The sequence below is a fragment of the Pangasianodon hypophthalmus genome, chromosome 8 (genome assembly GCF_027358585.1).
Source record: "Pangasianodon hypophthalmus isolate fPanHyp1 chromosome 8, fPanHyp1.pri, whole genome shotgun sequence".
Lineage (NCBI taxonomy): Eukaryota > Metazoa > Chordata > Actinopteri > Siluriformes > Pangasiidae > Pangasianodon > Pangasianodon hypophthalmus.
The window spans coordinates 3,234,543-3,254,807 of record NC_069717.1 but is presented as its reverse complement, the minus strand read 5'-3'; the positions used below and the strand labels follow the sequence as shown (position 1 = coordinate 3,254,807).

Genomic DNA, 20,265 nt, shown 5'->3' with positions numbered 1-20,265 from the left:
TAAAGGCAGATTTCAGAGTTACAGGTTTGTAGGACAGGTCCTGCAGGTACTCTCTGCATCAACCTGCATTCTTTAACAGGTGCGTCATATGTGAGAACGAGGGATTCATTAAAACCTGATCAGCAGTGTAGATATCCAGCAAATCCTACAGAGAGAAAGAGAACACACAGGTTTATGTCCTACCTGCTGTAACGTTTAATACATTAAATATGTAACATGTACTTCATGAACTGGATTTCCAAATGCTCAGGAAAGTGTAGCTGATTTTGCAGATTGCTGTTTTGGAGAGTGACCATGAGATTAAAGGAATAGTTTGACCTGAAAAAATGCCATTTAGATGTTTACACTTGATTGTTTTGCATGTCACAGGTATGGGAAATTACCCACATTATAAAAATAGTAAGTGCAACTGTAGCGAAGACACGTTTAACAGATTAGATCTCATCAAATTTAAATCTGATCGTTCAAATCACTTCAGGAGATCTGAGACACACTTTAGGCATATTATAAGCACAAGTGTAAATGTGTCTGTCTCACCAAGCCACATGTGACAACCAAAACCCGTCCCAATAGGTGACACACATGTGTCATACATGCTGAAGCTGGGGTTTTTAAAAACATTAGCAAAAAATAAAAATAAAAATTACAGGTTTATATCAATGCACTCATTTAAATACGTATTCTTTTTTATAGTAACAATTTACACAGGGACTTGTATGGCGGACACTTACATAATCTTGGCCTAATACTAAAATAAACGTATTAAAAACAAATAAAAATCTGTGTAATCATTGATGGTGAAGTTTTCTGCAAGGAGACTTTTATGTAACGTTTACAGAAGGAGTCTCCAGTGTCAGCACTTTGTAATAGTCAGAGGTAAAGCTGTAACTTTACGTTTTCCACTCACTAACATGACAAGAGAGGGAGGGAATGACTGTTTATAGCTGCTATAACATAAGGACAACTACATTTCTTGGATGTAAAAAGTATAAAATGATGTTCATTCACAAATAAAAAAAAAATGTTAGTAGTGGAAGAGGGAAAAAACACTTCAGGGTCGGGAACAGTGACTCGGCATTGAGTCAGGCCGCATCACACCACCCTGTTGTTGATTATTTGCCTATGTATGATTATGTTCATATTTCCACGTGTTTTATTCCTTACTTAGAACTTGTTGCAAGTCAACTGTTGCATTTGGTTCACGTGGTGTTGCGTTTTGCACCGACTTCACTTGCTTTGCACGCTTTCAAGAAGCCTGCATGGCAAGCACAACGTGTCCTCACCAAGATGGCGCCAACTCCGACGCGCTGCGCTGCCTCGACGCTCGTGCGCATGCGCGTTGCGCTAATCGTCAAAGAGCGTCGCTAATGGCGTGTCTTACCTGTGCGCCAGGTAATTTATCTGGCCAATAGGTGAGCAATGGAGGTTGAAGGGTGCAGTTTGGGCTTAACCCCGAGTCAGTCGTGGTTATGTAAAAAAAACAAAACAAAAAAAAAACCAATGAACAGACGCTTTTAAGACAACACAGCCATGTAGTGTCATGTAGCTTGTAGCTTGTAGCGTCCTGACAGGTTTTACCTGTACCTCAGTGTCAGGAATGCGCGCGCGCTCGGTCGGTTTCACGTGAGCTCACAGCTGAGACCCGCTTAACAGGATCAGGGTCTTTTTTTTTTTTTCTTTTTTTTTTACCCATGTGTCTCTTTCCACCTTTACATAAAGCTACCTGAAACACACACACCCTCACACACACACATCACATAATGATGGTGATGGACACGTTCCTGAGAGGTAAGAGGCTGAATCTTTTCATCCTGATTCACATTCTCACAGGTTTTCTCACATTAGCATTTATTTGTTTTTCTTTCTTTGTTCGTTTGTTTGTTTGTTTGTTTGTTTGTTTGTTTATTAGACTATTACTACAGGATATGGTCACTGATCTGTCACTTATCTGCCACTTATCTCACCTTAACTCAGTTTAATATTAATATTATCATTAATACTAGCCTTAATTATTGTCACTTGAATTAATGTTAGAGGTTAATGTAAAAAAAACCTCATTTTTTGACAAATGAAAGAGTAGTGCATGAGGAGGAAGTGTGTGAAATGTAGAAATGCACCAGAACAATCTGAAATGTACAGATCTGATTGTTTATGCCATTATTTGAATGAAGGACTGTGGACGAATGAGATCAAATTGAAATTGGCTTGTGTGTGTGTGTGTGTGTGTGTGTGTGTGTGTGTGTGTAAGGTTTTCTGTACTGTAATAATCAAGTGTAGAAAATTCAAATTTTATTCAGATTCAGTCAAAACACTGCATCATTTGGCTGAAACGGTGGCGACCGAATCGCTGCCCCTTCGCTTTTCCCACATTATCTACACCCGATTGTTCCAAACTCGACTTTGAAGCCTTGCACACGCATTCAAGCCATGGCAGTACAGTTTCAGATTGCTCTAATTCAGCTAAAAAAAAAAAAAAACAAGTCATGCATTTCATATTGCATACATGTGCTGCACATGTTTTTTAAAATACAGGTGAGTGTGTATAATGACACCATGCGTACACTGATGAGGTGCTTACAGTCATTACGCAATAATCATTCTGCCTCAGATAGTTCACATACAAATGACATAATTGTTGTAGAAAATGAGGAAAATATTATAAGTCCAGGAAAACTGTATAAGGTATTTGGTTCTTCTTCATGATGTTAGGTTAATTCTGGGAAATTATCCAAGTTATTAAATTATTCTCAGATTAAATGTTCTCGTTGGACAGGTTTAGTTTAGTTTAGTTTATCGTTAACGGCGTCTTGACTCTGAGTCGATGCATCTGATTCCTTTATCTCATTTGATAATAAGATAAATTAGAATAGGATTCCCTCTCTCTCTCTCTCTCTCTCTCTCTCTCTCTCAATTCAGTCAATTTACTACAACTGTATTAACATGACTATATCAGTATATGGAAAAAAAAGTACCTGCATAAAAAATAGTGAATGAACAACAACCACACTGTTCATAATAATCAGTCTATCTCTCTCTCTCTTACACTTACACACACACACACACAAACCGGCTCACTTCCTTTCCCTGTGTCTGCTTCTCAGGCATCCTGTCCAACGAGAAAATGGCAGGTGTGTTTTCTTATGAGAGTTCTGAAGTGGACTGGTGTGAGGACAACTACAAGCACTCGGAGAATGTTGTCGAGTACTTCAACACGGTGAGACACACAAACACACACACAGAGGAATGCACACTGCGACAAAGTCTTATCATAAGTGGCTTTAAGTCTTATTAGAATGAGGATGACTTTTTGTTGCTGGCATCAATCATCTTTTCATATCTTAAACACAGGCATGCACTGAGATTTCATTGCTGTATAAGTAAGATCTATTTACTGCGCCACACACACACACACACACACACACACACAAACACTTGTCATCAGTTTGGAACCAGGCCAAGTTGCTGTCTGACAGGTTACACCGTTGCATTTCCATGTGCTGTCATGGACACATTCCAAACCGCACCCTGCTCCCTACACCCTCTCACTCAGTAAGTAATATCTTTCTAAGAGAAAGGAGGGAGCGAGAGGGAGAAGGAGGAGGGAGGGAGAAGATGCAGGAGGCGGGAGCGAGAGGGATAGGGAGAAGGAGGAGGTAGGGAGAAGATGCAAGATGAGCGTGCGGGAGAAGGAGGCAGGAGAAAAATACAGGGCACACGTATTTTATATCTATCTATCTATCCCTTCTTTTTTTCTTTTCGTTTTTGTCTATTTGTTCTGTCTTCTTTTTCCTCCTATCTTCATCTTGTCTTTCTCTCTATCTGTCTGTTCTTGTTGCAGATGAGCAGCTTCATCTTCTTCGTGGTGGCTCCTATAATGCTCTACCTGCTGCACCCGTATGCTAAGGAGAGGAACCTGGCCGTGCACCTGGTGTGGCTCATGATGATCTTCGTGGGTGAGTGTCCTCTTGTCCTCACTTGTCTCACAGTCACCACCTGTCTACCTGTCCCCATGACCACATGACCACACGACCACACGACCACATGACCACATCCCACTTTATTAGTCATTCACACTCAGACCAACGTGCCATCTGGAGCATGTTACACTGAGACCTGAGCTGCGCTCTCATTTACTAAACCCACTCCATCACCTAGGCAACTAGTGAGGAATACTACAATAACTCAAATAACTCATCCTAAAAATAAAATGACAAATATACTAGTATATTCACTAGGAACCAATTACCAAAATTTCAGCTGATAGTCTTTTAGTGACAGACGTTTAGGAAATTAGATTTGGGAAGAATTTCTGAAGAAATTCTTTGGGAAGAAATGGACATTTTTAGGAGTATAACATCAACATGGGTGTCTGGTTCGATCCTGAGTTCGGCTTACTCTCTGTGTGGAGTTTTGCAAAATTACTGTGTCCCTTCTGGGTTTCCTCCAGGTTCTCCGGGTTCTTCCCACATGCAGGTAGGCAGATTGGTCATGCTAAATTTTCCCCGTAGATGTGGATACGTATGTGTGAATGTGTGTGTGTGTAGATGGTGCTCTTGATGGCCATCCAGGGCGTCATCCCAGATCATTCCCAGCATTCCTGGAAAAGACTCCGGATCCACCGCAACCCTGATCAGAATAAAGCACTTACTGAAGAAGAAGAAGAATGAATGAATGAATGAATGAATGAATGAATGAAAAATAAAAGATCTCTAAATTCATTGGTTACTGTTTTAAGGAATTTCTGAAGATATTAGGTTTGAGAAGAAATGAGAATTTCATATAATCGCAGTCGTGATTATATATAAGTATAATCGCAATGCATATGCTGTGCCTCCGAGTGGTTCATTACGATCCCGTATGCTCTCTTCAGAATAATGCTCGAGTAAAATGCAGTGTTTGCATTTGTATATCATATTGTTTTGGTACTTATAGACTGTGTGTGCACAGTATAGGATGGAGCTCAATGTAAAACTGAGGTGTTATTTAAACAGCAGGTTGGGATCTCTTTTCAGAATTGCATCTTAAGGTAGCTTTTGTGTATCTTTCACTCTTGAATGTCGTCCTAATTCCATACGGTCCAGTTACGGCTGTGTTTGCAGGCAGTGAGTTAGTACACATTAGTAACCTGACCCCATGAACCAGAATCTTTTCAGTCAAAACGGGGAATAACATTTTATTTGTAGGGCGCTTTAATTTTTTTCCCACAACAGACAGCTTCACAGATTGTACATTTAGATCTTTCGTGAAAAAGCTCCATCACTCAGTTTCATCCTCCTCTCTTCTCTCTCTCTCAGGTCTGTTCTCCATGTACTTCCACATGACACTCAGCTTCATGGGGCAGATGCTGGACGAGCTCTCCATCCTCTGGGTTTTGGCCATCGGTTACTCTCTCTGGTTTCCACGCAAACATTTTCCTCAGTTTGTTAAAGACAGGTAAATATTCAACACACAGACGCAGCACCTTTTCTATATATAAACAAAAAAATGTTCTATAAGATAGCAGTCTGTACTAATATATATATATATATATATATATATATATATATATATATATATATATATATATATATATATATGTATGTATATATATATATATATATATATGTATATATATGTATATATATATATATATATATATATATGTATATATATATATATGTGTATATATATATATATATATATATATATATATATATATATATATATATATATATGTATGTGTATGTGTGTGTGTATATATATATATATATATATATATATATATATATATATATATATATATATATATATATATATATATATAAATCAAACTGGAACCATATTTTCATCACTCTTAAGTGATGCAGATGTTTTCGAGGTGAAACTATGACTGTTTTTAGCATTTTGGACACCAAATATGTTCGGGCCTATGGCACAGGGGGAGGGGGAAATTATTGTGGGCAGGGTTCGGATGCAAAAAAAAACATGATGTTGTTATTATTATTATTTTTTTATGATTTAATTAAAATATCATTTACAGGTATAAAACCACTTTATAGTCACATACAGTATACCATAATATCATTTAGTTTTTAACATTTCGTTCTCTAGAAATAAATGAGTTTGCGGTTGTATCCCTGTAAGTTCCTTAAACACCTAGCATAAGATGCTATGTAATGAATAAACGTGATCATATGAACATGTCTGACACAAATATCTGGGATTGTAGATGAAACAAACTCGCTGACTTTAATTGAAGTACTGTATGCACTCGACAGACACCGCATTAATATTAAAGAGCAGGATGGGAAAAGGGTGAAATATTAATGAGGCGGCGAGTGCTCCACTTGCAGGGACGTCATTAAGGTGCATCATTACGCCGTTTAGAGACTTCCTGTTTAAAAATGTGCAGTTGTAAGCAGGTACCATGATGTTCTCGAAGGACAGAGACGAAACCAAAGGAACATTCCATCATCTGAATATTCCCAATAATCAGAGACAGGCTCAGTCATCAAACCAATCACATCCTGTTTTACTGCTATTTACTGTAATATTGTAACTCCTAGTGTGTATACATAGGTACAGTCGAGTGCAAAAGTTTACACACCCTTAGACAATAATAAGGAAAAAGCTTTCGGTTAGTTGGCTTTCACAAACGTTTCTTCGTTAAAGTGGTCAGGGACTTGTACAGTTGATGCTCTGCATAAACAGATTCAGAAATGTGTATAATGTATATAACCTTTATGGAAGGAGTCTCCACTGTCACTGCTTTGTAACAATCAGAGGCAAAGCTGTAACTTTAAGATTTCTGACACAGGAGGGTCTTGAGGATAGTGAGGGAATTATAGCTGCTATAACTTAACTGAAGACCTAAGTTGTTACACAGACTGTTGAACATTAAATGTGTCTATAAACAGATAAAAATACAGTGTGTTGTTCTTTATTAAATAAAAGAATGTACTGAGTGTCAAATCGCTGTTAAAAGAGAAATAAAGCACTTTGGGACGTTGCTGTTTTAGGGAAATGATCAAATTCAGGGAACTGTGCTTCATCACACCAACTAGTCGTTGATTATTTTCCTCAAACAGCGCAACAGTGAAGTGTTATATTAGTTACATAGCGGCTTTTGGATTTCTTAGTTTTAACATTTCTTTTTCGTTGTAGCTAATGTAGCTGATAGATTTATAGCCTTCAAGGATATCAAACCTGTGAAAGCCTAAAAAAATTAAAACATACATCTGGATAAACAGGCTGTAAACTTGCATTATGTCAGCTACACTGTAAGCTAAAGAAGCACATTTCCGACACCAGCTTGTCTTGACTGATTGACTAAGTTGTGCTTTGTACCAGACCACTGAGTTACTGTTAGCTGTAAGGTCAATTCTTTACATCAGAGAAAACCCTTCCAGTTGACCTCATAGCGTAATTGAGCCTTTGTTTAATTCTTTATCCTGAAAAGTCTTGTGTTGTACATTCATTTTGCCCTCTCTGATGCAGGACCTCGTTCTCTCGCATGGTCATGGTGAGCACCGTCATTACCACGCTGTTGTCGTTTGTCAAGCCCACTGCCAACGCCTACGCCCTCAACTTCTTCGCCCTGCACATCCTCTACTCTGTGTGTGTGGAGCTGAAGAGGTACGCTGCAGCTCTCACGTCTTCCTCTTGTACTGCAGTGCTGCTGAATTCTCAAATCTGATTGGTCGAATAATAGACAGATTTATTTAAAAACGTTGCTATTTAACAAGCAAAAATGTAGATTTGTTGCTATGGTAACATTTTCTGTAACGAGATGTCTGTTTAATGTTTATGGACGGAGTCTCCAGTGTCAGCGCTTTGTAACAGTAATCAGTAAGTTTTCTGGTAATGGGTTTTTGAAAAAAATATGATGTAGTTCATTCATTACAGTAATAATAACTCACCACCCTGTCACTGATTTATTTTCCTATAACCGCACACCCCCAAGTGTTTTATTCCTTTTCTATAAAACCGCATACATATACCAACATAAAATGTTACTAGAGATGTCTAAATCCCCAAAAGTTACATACTGCCACTTTAATAATGAGTGTTGCCATATTTATGTACAGGGTGTCCCAAAACTCAAACCCAGCATTCAGAACATTTTTACACACACACACACACACACACACACACACACACACACACACACATATATATGCAGGGTGTCGTAAAAGTCTCCATACACAGGGGAAATGAACACTTTTTTAGCAAAATGTCATTTTATTTAAAACAAATCCTCTACACGATTGCTATCTGTGTGTAAACGCACACAGAGTCGTCTCTCCCAACTTTGTCGTGTGTGATGTGCTCGCCATGTTTCCTGTTAAAGTCCATCGCAACCTTGCGACAGTTTCCTGATCCAGCCCTGAGAATGATTTTAGTATGTTCTTCTTTTGTCAAAGGCATTCTTAAAGACTATCTGAAAAAAATCGAAAAATCTAAAAAGCGTTAATTAAGCGTTGTGTGGAGACTTTTGGGACACCCTGCATATGTATATATATATGTGTGTGTGTGTGTGTGTGTGTGTGTGTGTGTGTGTAAAAATGTTCTGAATGCTGCGTTTGAGTTTAAGAGACGTGTGTGAAATAAATCACAGAAACCTATTAATAAATTCTATTAAGCATGATGATTATTTAGAATGTGATGTATAATATATGGAATATTGTGTATGAAGATAATACAGTGAAATAAGAATTTGTGTCTTCTAACGTTCCTTATTTAGAAGAAAAGCGCACATCCTTGTCGAAAGAAGCAATCCCAAAGTCTAGTCTAGTCGTGTTTTACAATTTAATGAGACAGTATTGTATACTGTGATAAAAATGTTCCACGATTATTGTGATATGGAAATTGGATATCAGGATAGGTTTTTTTTTTTTTTCATTTGTCATGTCTTTTTCTTTTTACGCAGCTGTACAGACCAGCGAGTGCTGCGTTTGGCACGCGCCTCCATCGGCCTGTGGGTGCTCGCCATCTCCTGCTGGATCAGCGACCGCTTCGGCTGCAGCTTCTGGCAAAAACTCAACTTCTGCTACCTGCACGGCATCTGGTACGAGCTGCTACTACCACACAGATCAGATTTACACTTTATTCTCAAATACTGTACCGTACTGCTACACAAAAACATGCTTACTAACACAAACGAGTGAAGAGAACTGGTTATAAAAATCTTTGCACGGAGCACTGCTTTAACCGCTCTGACTTCCCCGTGCTCGACTCCCTGTCGCCATCTTAAGGGCCGTTTCTGTGCTTTATCAGCTCGAGTCAAGTTCATTATACGAGTGCACACAGATTCAGGACTTCAAAATACAGCATAAAATGAAGAGTTGGCATAGATGCTGTTACATAAGACATTTCATTTTTGGCTACTGGCAGTTAAAAGGTTTCTGAACAGACAAAAAAGCATAAGCTTGTAAATAGGAGAAGCAGGTCATTTACATTATTCAACTATTTTTATAAGAAATGTTGTGATAGCCTTAACTTAATGACAAAGGCTTGCAGAAATGAAACATTTTGGGAGATTTTTTTTGGAGAATTATATGCAAACCTATTTATTCAGTATATATTAAAATTCTCCAACTGAAAAATCAATGTTTTTTTTTTTCAATTGACTATTTTTACAATAATTTGCCATTTAATGCACTGTGACAAAAACATGTGGGGAAAATAATGAAAAGTTATTTTATACCCCCTATGGGTTAAAAAAAAAAAAAAAAACATACAATGCATTTGGCATTAAAAATGTTTTCTGGGTGTTAAACAATTAAAACCAAACAAAATCGGCTCCAAAGAGAATTTTATTAGAATCCAAACGAACATTTGAGATTAAAATGTACGCTGTAAGGAGCGTGCTGTTACAGAAAAATAATCAACAAAGATTTTCTTCTAACAGAATGCTTGGAGTGTTTTATTTCTCTTATACCACAGCATTTTGCTGACAATTGCCATTTTTATTAATTAAGGAACGAAGCGTCATTTTTTAATTAATAAACTTTTTATCCGTTTATAGTTACAGTTAACTTTCAACGTCCTGTTCTCACTTACGTTATAGCAGCTGGTTATCACCAGCCTCTCTTTTTTCTCTTTCTTTAAGTTAATAAGACAAAAAAAAATGCCACTTGTCTTTTTGCCACTTGAGAAACCACAAAGAGTAAACTTCTTTGTCCTGAAGGCGGAGCTTTACCTCTGACCATAACAAAGCGCTGATACTGGAGACTCCTTCCATAAATGTTAGATAAACATCTCCTGACAGAAAACTTTAATATCAGCAATTGTACTTTTTCTTTGTTGATGTAGTGACTAACATGTCTACCTCCCCGTCTTGTGTCTGTCTGTGTTTTGGGACTGAAGGCACATCCTGATCGTGGTTGCTACGGCGTACGGCAGCACGCTAATCGCCTACCTCGACGCCAACCTGGAGATCCCCTACTCTTACCCCGACCTGCAGTACTGGCCTCGCGATAACTGGGCTCTCGGGCTGCCCTACATCGTCCTCAAGGCCACACCCAAGACGCGGAAAAGTTGCTAGCTGAGAGACGTGAATAAGAAGAGAAGGACAGTGATGGTTTGTGGAGAATGAAGGTGGTTTTTTTTTTTTTTTTTTTTGGCTGCCTCACTGAAACACTATACATCCTGCAGGACTTGATGTTCATGATATTCTCAGTGTACCAACACAGTCAGGGCTCGTACGTGTGTGTGGATATGTGTGTGTGTGTGTGTGTGTGTGTGTGTGTGTGTGTGTGTGTGTTACATGCTAAATGTATCGTGTATTTTAATACATGTGCTTCGGAAGCATCTTCCTCGAGAAGATGAGATGACGTTTACTCAAACACAGCCAGAGCGTGATGCGGATTGAAATGAATTTTCAGACCCTGTGTTTTTGCACTAAGGGTTTGTCAAGATTTAATATTTACATTGATGTTCTGCTGATGATATCCAGTATATGAACTGCTTTGATGGCTGTTTTCAAGACAATGTTTAAATTACGTACATATATACACTTAACTGGTGTCAAATGTGATGCTCCATGTGACAAATTTACTCAGGATCCAACTTCACTGTGTCTATACCAAGTTTATATACATGTATATGTGTAAAAGAAAATAATAATTAAAAAAAAATGCCATTCCGGACAAAAGTCCTTCAGCTCCTGTGACGTTACTGAAGCTGTAGGGGATAAAAACATTTGAGCTTTAAAACTAATAAATGTTTAAGGCTTGACATTAATTTTCTGGGTTTATGAAGCGTAAAGTCTCACTTCTTCATTTCTAACAAAGCAGTGATTAAATGCTGCACAAGTGTCTCGCCACTGAAAAGGAAATGATCAGCTGATGGACTCCTGGATTTGCTGATGTTCAGCTGGTTGCTTGTTTTGCCAGAGTGGTGATAAATAACTCCTGCAGTGATTCATTACATTCAGTTTATATGTGAGGAATAAAACGTATGGGGTGTGCTGATCTAGGAAAATAATCAGAGATGGTCTGATGTGATGCCCAACGTGGAGCAACAACTTGCACAAATACTTATCACTACACTATAGAAATACTGCACATGAATTTTTTTTAAATATGTGTAACTGTTGATATGGTAAAATTTTACATAAGCAGATGTTTAACATTTGTGGAAGGAGTCTCCAGTGTCAGAGGTAAAGCTGTAACGTGAAAGTTTTCAGGATGGACGGCTTTGCGGTTTTTCCCTAAGCTGCGTCTTTTTGTTTAATAAACTACAGAGGAAAAAAAAGACAAGCTGGTGAGAAAATGACTGTTTATAGCTGCCATGATGCAAGTGATAACAGGAACCTGTTTCAAAACATTAAATGTAGCTGTAAATGGATAAAAAATGTAACATGTTGCAATTTAATAAACAAATATTGTAATTATTGGCAGATTTCTGGGGGATAAAAGGAATAAAAACATAGGGAAATAATCAGCTTTGGGGTGGTAACAGTAACTAGCTTCATCACATGACCCTGTTGTTGATTATTTTCCTATAACCGCACACCCGAATGTTGTGTTCCTTACATGTGCAATCTTAAAGTGAAGGATGCAGTAGTGTCATAATTATATGACCGTTGGTTTATTTCACTCCTGACAAGCCTAGGGATTTATTGCTTGAAATATTAATAAACAGCTAAAAAAATTTAATTGCTGAGGGTTGATTTATAAATAAACAAATAAACAAATAAACAAAGACCGTCATATTCTTAAAAAATAAACCACTGATATTTATTCATACTTTTATCCTACTTTGATAATTTGTCTTGTAACTTTGATATTGTATTTGAAAAATTAAATTGTTTTTTATTTTGATTATTAGAAATGAGTTTTAAACTTATTTATTTATTTATTTATTTAAATCTACACCAGGATAATGGAGGTGATGGATTAAAAATGAAAGAAGTATCATCTCAAATACTTTAAAGACCTTTAAAACGCAATTTAATATTAATTCCCTAAGACTGAACTTTTTTTTCTTTCAGCATATGCAAATATACCTAATTTATAGTGCAAGAGAAGAAAGGAAAAGTGAGCAGCGTGTCAGGGGCCTGACGTCCTGCTGGGAATAAAAGAGTTATTAAATACAGGAGCCCCAGCAGGGGATTAAAGCAGCGTGATGGAGAAAAGGAGGGAGAAGCAGAGCCAAAGACACTCTTCTCTCCTCCTGTCTCTCTCTCTCTCCCTCTCTCTCTCACACACACACACACACACACACACACACGGTTCATCCAGAGGGACTCCAGCAGTGACATAAACCCTCTCACTCCTGCTGCTTTAGTCATAACAGCCTGCCGGCGCAGGAGTGTGTGGAGCGGGCTGCTAGCCTAAGCAGATTTCTGCGAGTCTTCCTGCATTGTGTGAATGCGCAGCTTTGATTTCAGTGCCAGAGCTCGGAGTTTGGGTTCACGTCCCATCTGCTGAAGGCTCTAAAATCCTCTAAAGTCCTCTACGGATTCACTCAGTGGTCATCCGTCCACTAAGAGACAGTTTAATAACAATAAAAGGCCAGAGAGCGTTTTTTTTTTTTCCTAGCTTAAAAACTGTGCCAAAATGTAAGACTTAAAAATTCTTTGAAAAAAACAGAGACTTTAGGGTTTGCATTATTGTTCCCTAAGTTAAAGGTAGGCACTTTTTAGGTAAAGAATATATAATAGTATAATATATAATAATGAAAGGCTGCACACTGAAAGGTACAGTTTTGTACCTTTTTTTATCTTTAAAAAAAAAAATAGGATGAGACCGGTGTATTTTTACATTATATCCCCCCAAAGAATATTTAAAACTTGATTGTTGCCTTTGACCACTTCCTGTTTCTCTGGGGTATAAATATGAGGTTGCACACCTGCAAAATCACCTCGTTGTTCATCACAGTGGGAAAATGTTTTGTATAAAAGTCTAAAATTGTGTCAACGAAGACCCCAAAGATTTCAGAACTGCGAAGTTTAGTTTATTTCAAATCAGCTATCAGGTGCCACGTCCATAACAACAATCTTTTCTGTTAAAAGTTTCCTCCTGAACTTCACCAAGCGTCACTTGAGCTACAATCGGTGTTGTGCGTTGTGGTCCAGTGATACGGAATATCAATTGTGGGGGAGCAAATAATTATAAAATCAGTGTTTTACAAGGCAAGAGAAGTTTATTTATAACGCAAGATAATTTGGAGTGCTGTAAAAAGAGTTCAAAAGCATTACAATAAATTAAAGATAAGCTTAAGATGAATGATTAGTAAGTAAAAGAAAGAAAATGTATAAAACTGTGAAAACTTTATTACGTTTTAGGAAATGTGTTCAAAGTAAGATATTAAAAGAATTGAAAAGATATAAAATGAATTAAACACAAGATCAAGTTTAATGATTCATGATTGAAAGAAAAAATGCAGTAAAACATTGTGCTGCTTAAGAAAATTGATTTATTTTTTTATCGAAGGTGTTAAAATAAAAAAAAAAAAATCTCAATGTATATTTAAACCTTAAAATATGGTTTAAAAACTCATGGTTTATTTATTTTAGGTGTGTATTTTTGGTTGTTTTAATGACAGTTGGCAATAATTCTTGAGTTTATTATGTAGTGTGTTATATTTTTTTATATATAGTTATAACTGACCATTGTTGTATTGCAATTTTTTTTAAATAAAGCAAAAATAACATAAAAGGAATATAATATAATATAATATAATTAATATAATCTTTCAAAAAGTTGTCTATTTTTGATCACTTTTCATGCATGTGTATAATTACTGTATTACAATGACGTTAAAAGACTCCCATACGCAGGATTAGCAAAGGCTAAATCCCAAATGCATTCTTGTTGGCTAGTTATGGCACTAAATAGTGAGTATAGAACATTATTTCCTGTCTTATGAAGTGTACATGTGTAGGGAGTGTGAAGGTATTTGAGATTGAGCCATAAACAGCGATTCGGGTAACCCCTGCTAAATACCGGTCGCCGAGTAGGGAAGTCCCGCCCTTCGACTCCTCTGATTGGTTAAACTTCAAAGATGCTCCTTTCTGATTGGTTAAATGTGCAGTCCTGTTGTCGCGTGCGAGCCAGGAGTGAAGGAGAGGAGGGAAAGGGGGAGGGGAGAAAATGGCCGCGTCTGGCTTCCGGTTTTTCTTTTCTTTTTTTTTTTTTCTTTTTTTTTTTTTTTTTTTTTTTTTCGGGGGGCTGAAACTGACACACAATGAGTCGGGAGGAACAACGGCCTGAGAAAACACGGCTTCTGTAAATAAACACAACAATCAGGCGAGCCGAGGAACATGGAGGATCAGGTAATGAGGAAATGGCGCTTGTTTTGGTTTTGGTCACTTTTTAAAAGGTTTTGTTGGAGTCTATGATCGGGGCTGGGTGTAATGTAATGGGCTGGTTGGTGAAAAGGAGTCACACACACACACACACACACACACACCCTGCAGCCAAGCTAAGCGACTTGTATATCAATTTATAGCAGCTTTATTAGCATTTAAACGCTTCCATGTACACAAACTAGCATGCTAATGTAGTAAAGAAGCTACAGCTCCTTCACATCATGTAAACAGAGATGTGCATTTTCGGCTTGTCTCCTGGCCCGGCCTCTAAAACCGACACAACTGACGACATTCATGTAAAACTGTGTGTGTGTGTGTGTGTGTGTGAGTGAGTGTGAGAGAGAGAGAGTGTGTGTGTGTATGTGTGAGAGAGAGTGAGGTTTGTTGATTGCACAAGGCATGCATAAGGTTGCAAAGGCTTTTATTTTGTGCAGCAGTAATAATAATAATAGTGATGATAGTGAACGTGCAAAAATAAAACCCCATCTGAAGCTGTTTAGCCTAGTGAGCTAACCGACTATTGCAATGTCTAGTAGCCGGCTTTTTGTTTTAATTTTGTGTTTTAATGCTCTACATCCATAATTTTCTCTTTTTTACAATATAATTTCCGTCTTTCCCAGAGATAAGGAAGTCAACCCGGGATTAATGTTAGTTATTATCTTATAAAGCACTGAAATACATGGAGAAGGGGGAAAAAACACCATAAATATACTTCCTTAAAGACTTAATACACATGTTAACAAATTAAAATCTTACTGATGATGATGATTGTTATTATTATTTCAGTTGTATTTCGCTTTAGCGGTGAAATTCCTGCGTGATTTCGCATCTAAACGCGGCTGAGTCCCAAACGACTCCTTATTGGATATGTAGTGCACTACGCAGGGTGCTGATGTCATTATTGCACGCGCGATGTAGTGCACCTACTCAGGCGTTAGTGCGCTATTTGGGACGCGACCCATTGCCTGCTGTCTTTTCCCTCGCCGGGTTTTCCCGGGTGCGTCCCAAATCGACTCCCACACACTAGCTTTCAACACCCAAAAGTCAGCCACTCCAGCAGAAGATTTGTAAATTACACCATGTATTTTGATTTTATTCAAATTTATTCACAAAATGTTACCTTTAAGCACACTCATGACTAAAACTTAATGGTTATTTCTAGGATAAACATAGTTTTAGGCCTACTTTTAGTACATTTTGCTTAAAAAAAAAAACAAAAAAACACCTCACACCATGATATCATTTCACAAAAAATGAATCGCCTCAATCAACCGTGACTGAAAATCATGTTTCTGGAGTTTATGTTGTTCTCTGTAGTCTCTGGTAGCCATTTTACTTAATGTTATTAAACTTAACAACATTTCCAGCGTAAAAGTTAGCTTAATTTTGTAAAAAAAATAATAATAAATTCTGTCACCATTTTGAAAATACACACCCTTTCTTTTATTTATTTATTTTTTTTAATATACCTAAAAGTGAAAACAAATTTTCAGATTAAATTTTCCTTTTACCATAAGGATTGCGTGTTTATTTAAAATTCACCTCCGTACAAATCAAGGTTGTTGCGTTGCCGTGGTTTCGCAGGTCGTCATGGTGTATGATCGGACGGTCACTTCAACGTTTACTTTCAAAGTATTAAGTAAACTCATCTACCTGTAATTTTTTTCTTTTATCAGCTTCCTTACTCCTGTGATATTCATTCATTTTGACTACGACCCCAAAAATTTTCACAACCCCCTCACGCTAAATCACGCTTCCTCAGAAACAACCTGCGTTTCTCGACGCGGCTGCGCTGAAAACCCTTCGGCTGTGTTTCATCCGCTACTGCTATAAACATGTTACATCTGCTGTCACTGCTAGCACGTTCCTAGCTTTATCATACACGACGAACAGAAGAACAGACGAACACGGCTTTGCTGACTACAACGAAAACAAACAGCGTTGAGTTTCGTCTAACCAGCGCTGCATTCTGATTATACGCATTAGTTAGATTTTAATTCCTCGTGACCGCTTTCCGTTTCAGTTTATAACGACAACGTGATCAATTCTGGCAGTTTTTATACAAAAGATTTTATGTAAATGTTGTTCTGAAAAATAAGAACAATTAATAGATTTTTTTTTTTGCTTTCCTTTTTTGTTTATATACATACAACGAAGTGAAAAGTGACTTTTCGTAATCATTTGTAACTAATAACAATAATAATTCGTAAATCTTAATATTAAATTGTTTATTTTGTTTTCATCACTGACTCGATACCGGAAAACCACGATGTGTTTAGACTAGATTATCATACCGGGAAAATTTCAGTACTTTATCCCTGAGTGTGTTTACATGCACAATAATAATCCGATTATCATCTGATTTCTGCAGATTATTCAGCGGTCACGTAAACAGCATTCTGTTCTACGGTACTGGAATAAACACCTTCTCAGATTACACAGAAGCTGAAAATTGTATCGCAGAACACGTCGAGTTTTCTAGTCGCTGATATTTAGCTTGGTTTGTTATTCAGGGCACGATTCCAGGGTTGAGTAACAGAAGGGCGCTTTATCGGATTTTGATTTACGTCACACTTTCGCTAGACGAACCAAAAGTAGAACGTGGGAGTTTAATGGTTCGTGTAAATGTGATTTTTTAAATTTTTTTTTTGTTGTTGTTGTTGTTTTCAAATACATATTCATTCTGAACGTTCAGGTAGTACTGGAAAAGAGAAATGTGTACTGGTTGCTATTTTATATACCGCATATAACCGCATACTTTTGTGTTAATTGTACTAAAATACTAAACAAGCAGGTTAAAGGATCAGACAAATCAGTAGCCTGGACTCTCAGGACAAGCAGATTCTGTGTTTTCTTGAATTTCCCTGTTGACTTTCTCAAAAGTTTTCGTTTAGTGTGTGTTTAAACGTAACCTGCTTCACGGTGGAATATAACAAACGCTGTAACTATTCGCTTTTTAAATCTCACCACCTGCTTCACTACACACATCACCGATCTTACACGACATGGCAGACGGTAGAAAGATTCATATTAGGCGGATTGATTAGCATATGCTGATGACAGGCGATTTTTTCCCGAATCAGGAATTCCAAGTCAGGTACGTGGAAACAACAATAACGAAAACAAAACGAAAAAAAAAAATCGGAGTAATATCTTTTACGTGCGACGTGAGGTCAGAGCACCACAGTTCATCGCAGAAATGTTTTCAAGAATCGTGATTTTATTTTTATTTATTTATTTTTTTTATTTTTACCACATTGTGACTTTTTTTGGTTACATTTTTTTGCCACCTCCATCCTGGACGCTATTGAAAACCGCTCCCCGTTTCAGACGCTTCTGCTCAGGAAATATCCGTCAACCTCGAAGGACTTAACTAAACGCAGAAGATTTAAATAATTAGAATGAGGAGCTCAGAAAATTCACTTCAGCCTGTGCGTAAGACGATTCTGAATACGCAGAACTTTCCTCACGTAAATATTGATATAACTTTCTTTCTTGCGTTGCTAACACTCACCTCACAGCTTAACAAACTGAAAGAAAGACGCTAGCCAGACTTATCTTTTTATTTTATATCTTTTATGTGGGATGTCAGGACAGAACACCACAGCGCAACCAAACTGCTGTCAAGGGCACACACATTATGAGCTACAGTAGAAACTTTGTTCGAAGAAGATAATAATCATGTGTGTATTAATGCACTTTAACTAGCTAACTAGCTCGCAGTATGTTATTATATTATATTTTTTTAAAAATATGTTATATTTTTATCCTCATGATTTAGGTTTCTTGGCAACAAAACGCAGGCCGGAAGCTTTTACTCACCCGGTGGACTAGATAATAAATCATTTTTCATATCACACATGATGACACAGTTTAAAACAGTTTAAAACTGTTTTTATTTTTATTTTTTTACTTTAAATGAAGAAAAAAAACAAGATGTGTCCAGATATGTACTGAAAGTGGTATCAGGTTCTTCCGTGATTTTTTCAGTAGATTCTTCACATCTGTCTAATCCCTGAATCGTCTCGTTTGCGCAATCAGGAACTCGATCGTTTTTTTTCTTGAGCCACATTTTCGAGGAAAGGCTCCGAGTTGCGAAAGCCGCTTTCTTCAAATCACGCCGTCGTGTCGTTAGATGCTCTAGATTGTAGAGATGAAGATGGAGATGGTTGAAATGCGTATTTTAAGAAAGCACTTGTACGTTTTCTGAAGAAACTCAACATGCTTTGATGTCTGCTTTGATGGCTGGAAAAAAAAAAACCCACGTGTTCGGCATGCGTCTCAGTGTCTCATCGGCGCGCGTCTCATCGGCGTGCGGTGTGTCGTGTGTTAATCTGCTCTCACACAGCTGCATGTTAGGAGATAATCAGGAAAAAAAAGCAAACTGCACACTTTCCATTGCATATCGGTTACAAAATGCAGCTCTGTCACACGATTAGTGCCAAATTAAAGATTAGATTAAATGACTCATGCAATCAAACGTGCTTATTTGCATTTACATGCTCTGATTTAATATTTAATATTCTTTTCACCGCTTTCTGCTCTTACAATGATTAAATAATTGAACATCATTCATAAAAAAGAAAAAAAAAATACGTAAAGCTGTCAGAAGGAGTAATACGTAAGGAATAAACGACAGGATGGTGTGATGAAGTGGCGTTCCTGTTACCACTCCGAAGTTGATTATTTTCCAATAACAGCACGTCCTGAAGTGTTTTATTCCTCTTCTACCGCAGCAGTTTGCCAATTGTTACAACTGTTTAATTATTAGAGAGTGACACATCATGCTTTTTATCCGTTTGTAGTTACATTTAACGCCCGAGAACTACTTCGTTCTTATACTTGCGTCTCTCTTTTTGAGGTTAATAAGACAAAACTGTGAGTACAGAGAAACTTTGTTACTAAAGTTACAGCTTTACATCCGACCGTTACCAAGCGCTGACGCTGGAGACTCCTTCCATACACGTTACATAAACGTCTCCTTACAGATCACTTCACCATATCAGTGAGGACGCAGCGCTGTGGTGGAACCGGTATCGTAAAGCTCCCGGGCCGCTCGGGGGACGCCCGGGCCGCTCAGGGGGACGCCCGCGCTCTCTCTCGTCCCACGCGGCGGCGCTTTAAAGCGTTCACATGTCCGGTGTCTGGTTTCATCTCTTCCTGTTTAATCCTCCACTTTTCACCGAAGCCTTCCTGATCTTTCATCTCCTGGATTAGTGAGTTCATGTTAGCGATTCAGCGGAAAGGACAGTTCAGGACACACTGAAAAAGAGGGACAGAATGAAAACTGATGGAATTTAATTGGAATAATCTTTATTCAGTTGATGAAAAGTCATTTCTTTAACTTGCTCCAAAAAATGGAGTGAACTATTAAAAACAAAACAAACAAACAAAAACATTAAATTCAGAACTGCATGTTTTCGTTGTTCCTTTTAGGCACTTTTTTTGTTCACACTTTGTGACAATTG

At 37.6% G+C, this 20,265-nt stretch overlaps 2 protein-coding genes across 7 annotated transcripts in view; both read left to right on the top strand.

Annotated features, from left to right (window-relative positions):
- The first annotated feature begins 1,650 nt into the window (after positions 1-1,650).
- On the top strand, positions 1,651-11,137 carry acer1 (alkaline ceramidase 1). Its single transcript, XM_034306362.2, has 7 exons — positions 1,651-1,788; positions 3,102-3,214; positions 3,839-3,953; positions 5,295-5,433; positions 7,477-7,614; positions 8,909-9,046; positions 10,348-11,137. The coding sequence occupies exons 1-7, from the start codon at positions 1,761-1,763 to the stop codon at positions 10,523-10,525; spliced, it is 849 nt and encodes a 282-aa protein (XP_034162253.1). The 5' UTR covers positions 1,651-1,760; the 3' UTR covers positions 10,526-11,137.
- Positions 11,138-14,626: 3,489 nt separating this feature from the next.
- Positions 14,627-20,265, top strand: part of mllt1a (MLLT1 super elongation complex subunit a) — a 29,210-nt gene continuing 23,571 nt past the window's right edge. For all 6 annotated transcript variants that reach the window (XM_034306921.2, XM_034306920.2, XM_034306919.2 and 3 more), the window contains exon 1: positions 14,627-14,761. In XM_034306921.2, the coding sequence (XP_034162812.2) occupies positions 14,750-14,761 (12 nt within the window). In that variant the 5' untranslated portion in view covers positions 14,627-14,749. The remainder of the gene's footprint in view (positions 14,762-20,265) is intronic.

Bases quoted from the DNA above. Each gene is read 5' to 3' on its own strand.
- acer1 (XM_034306362.2), top strand. From the start codon at position 1,761: ATGATGGTGATGGACACGTTCCTGAGAG. The intron at 3,215-3,838 runs GTGAGACACACA...TTCTTGTTGCAG, and splicing joins TTGTCGAGTACTTCAACACG to ATGAGCAGCTTCATCTTCTT. The intron at 7,615-8,908 runs GTACGCTGCAGC...CTTTTTACGCAG, and splicing joins GTGTGTGTGGAGCTGAAGAG to CTGTACAGACCAGCGAGTGC.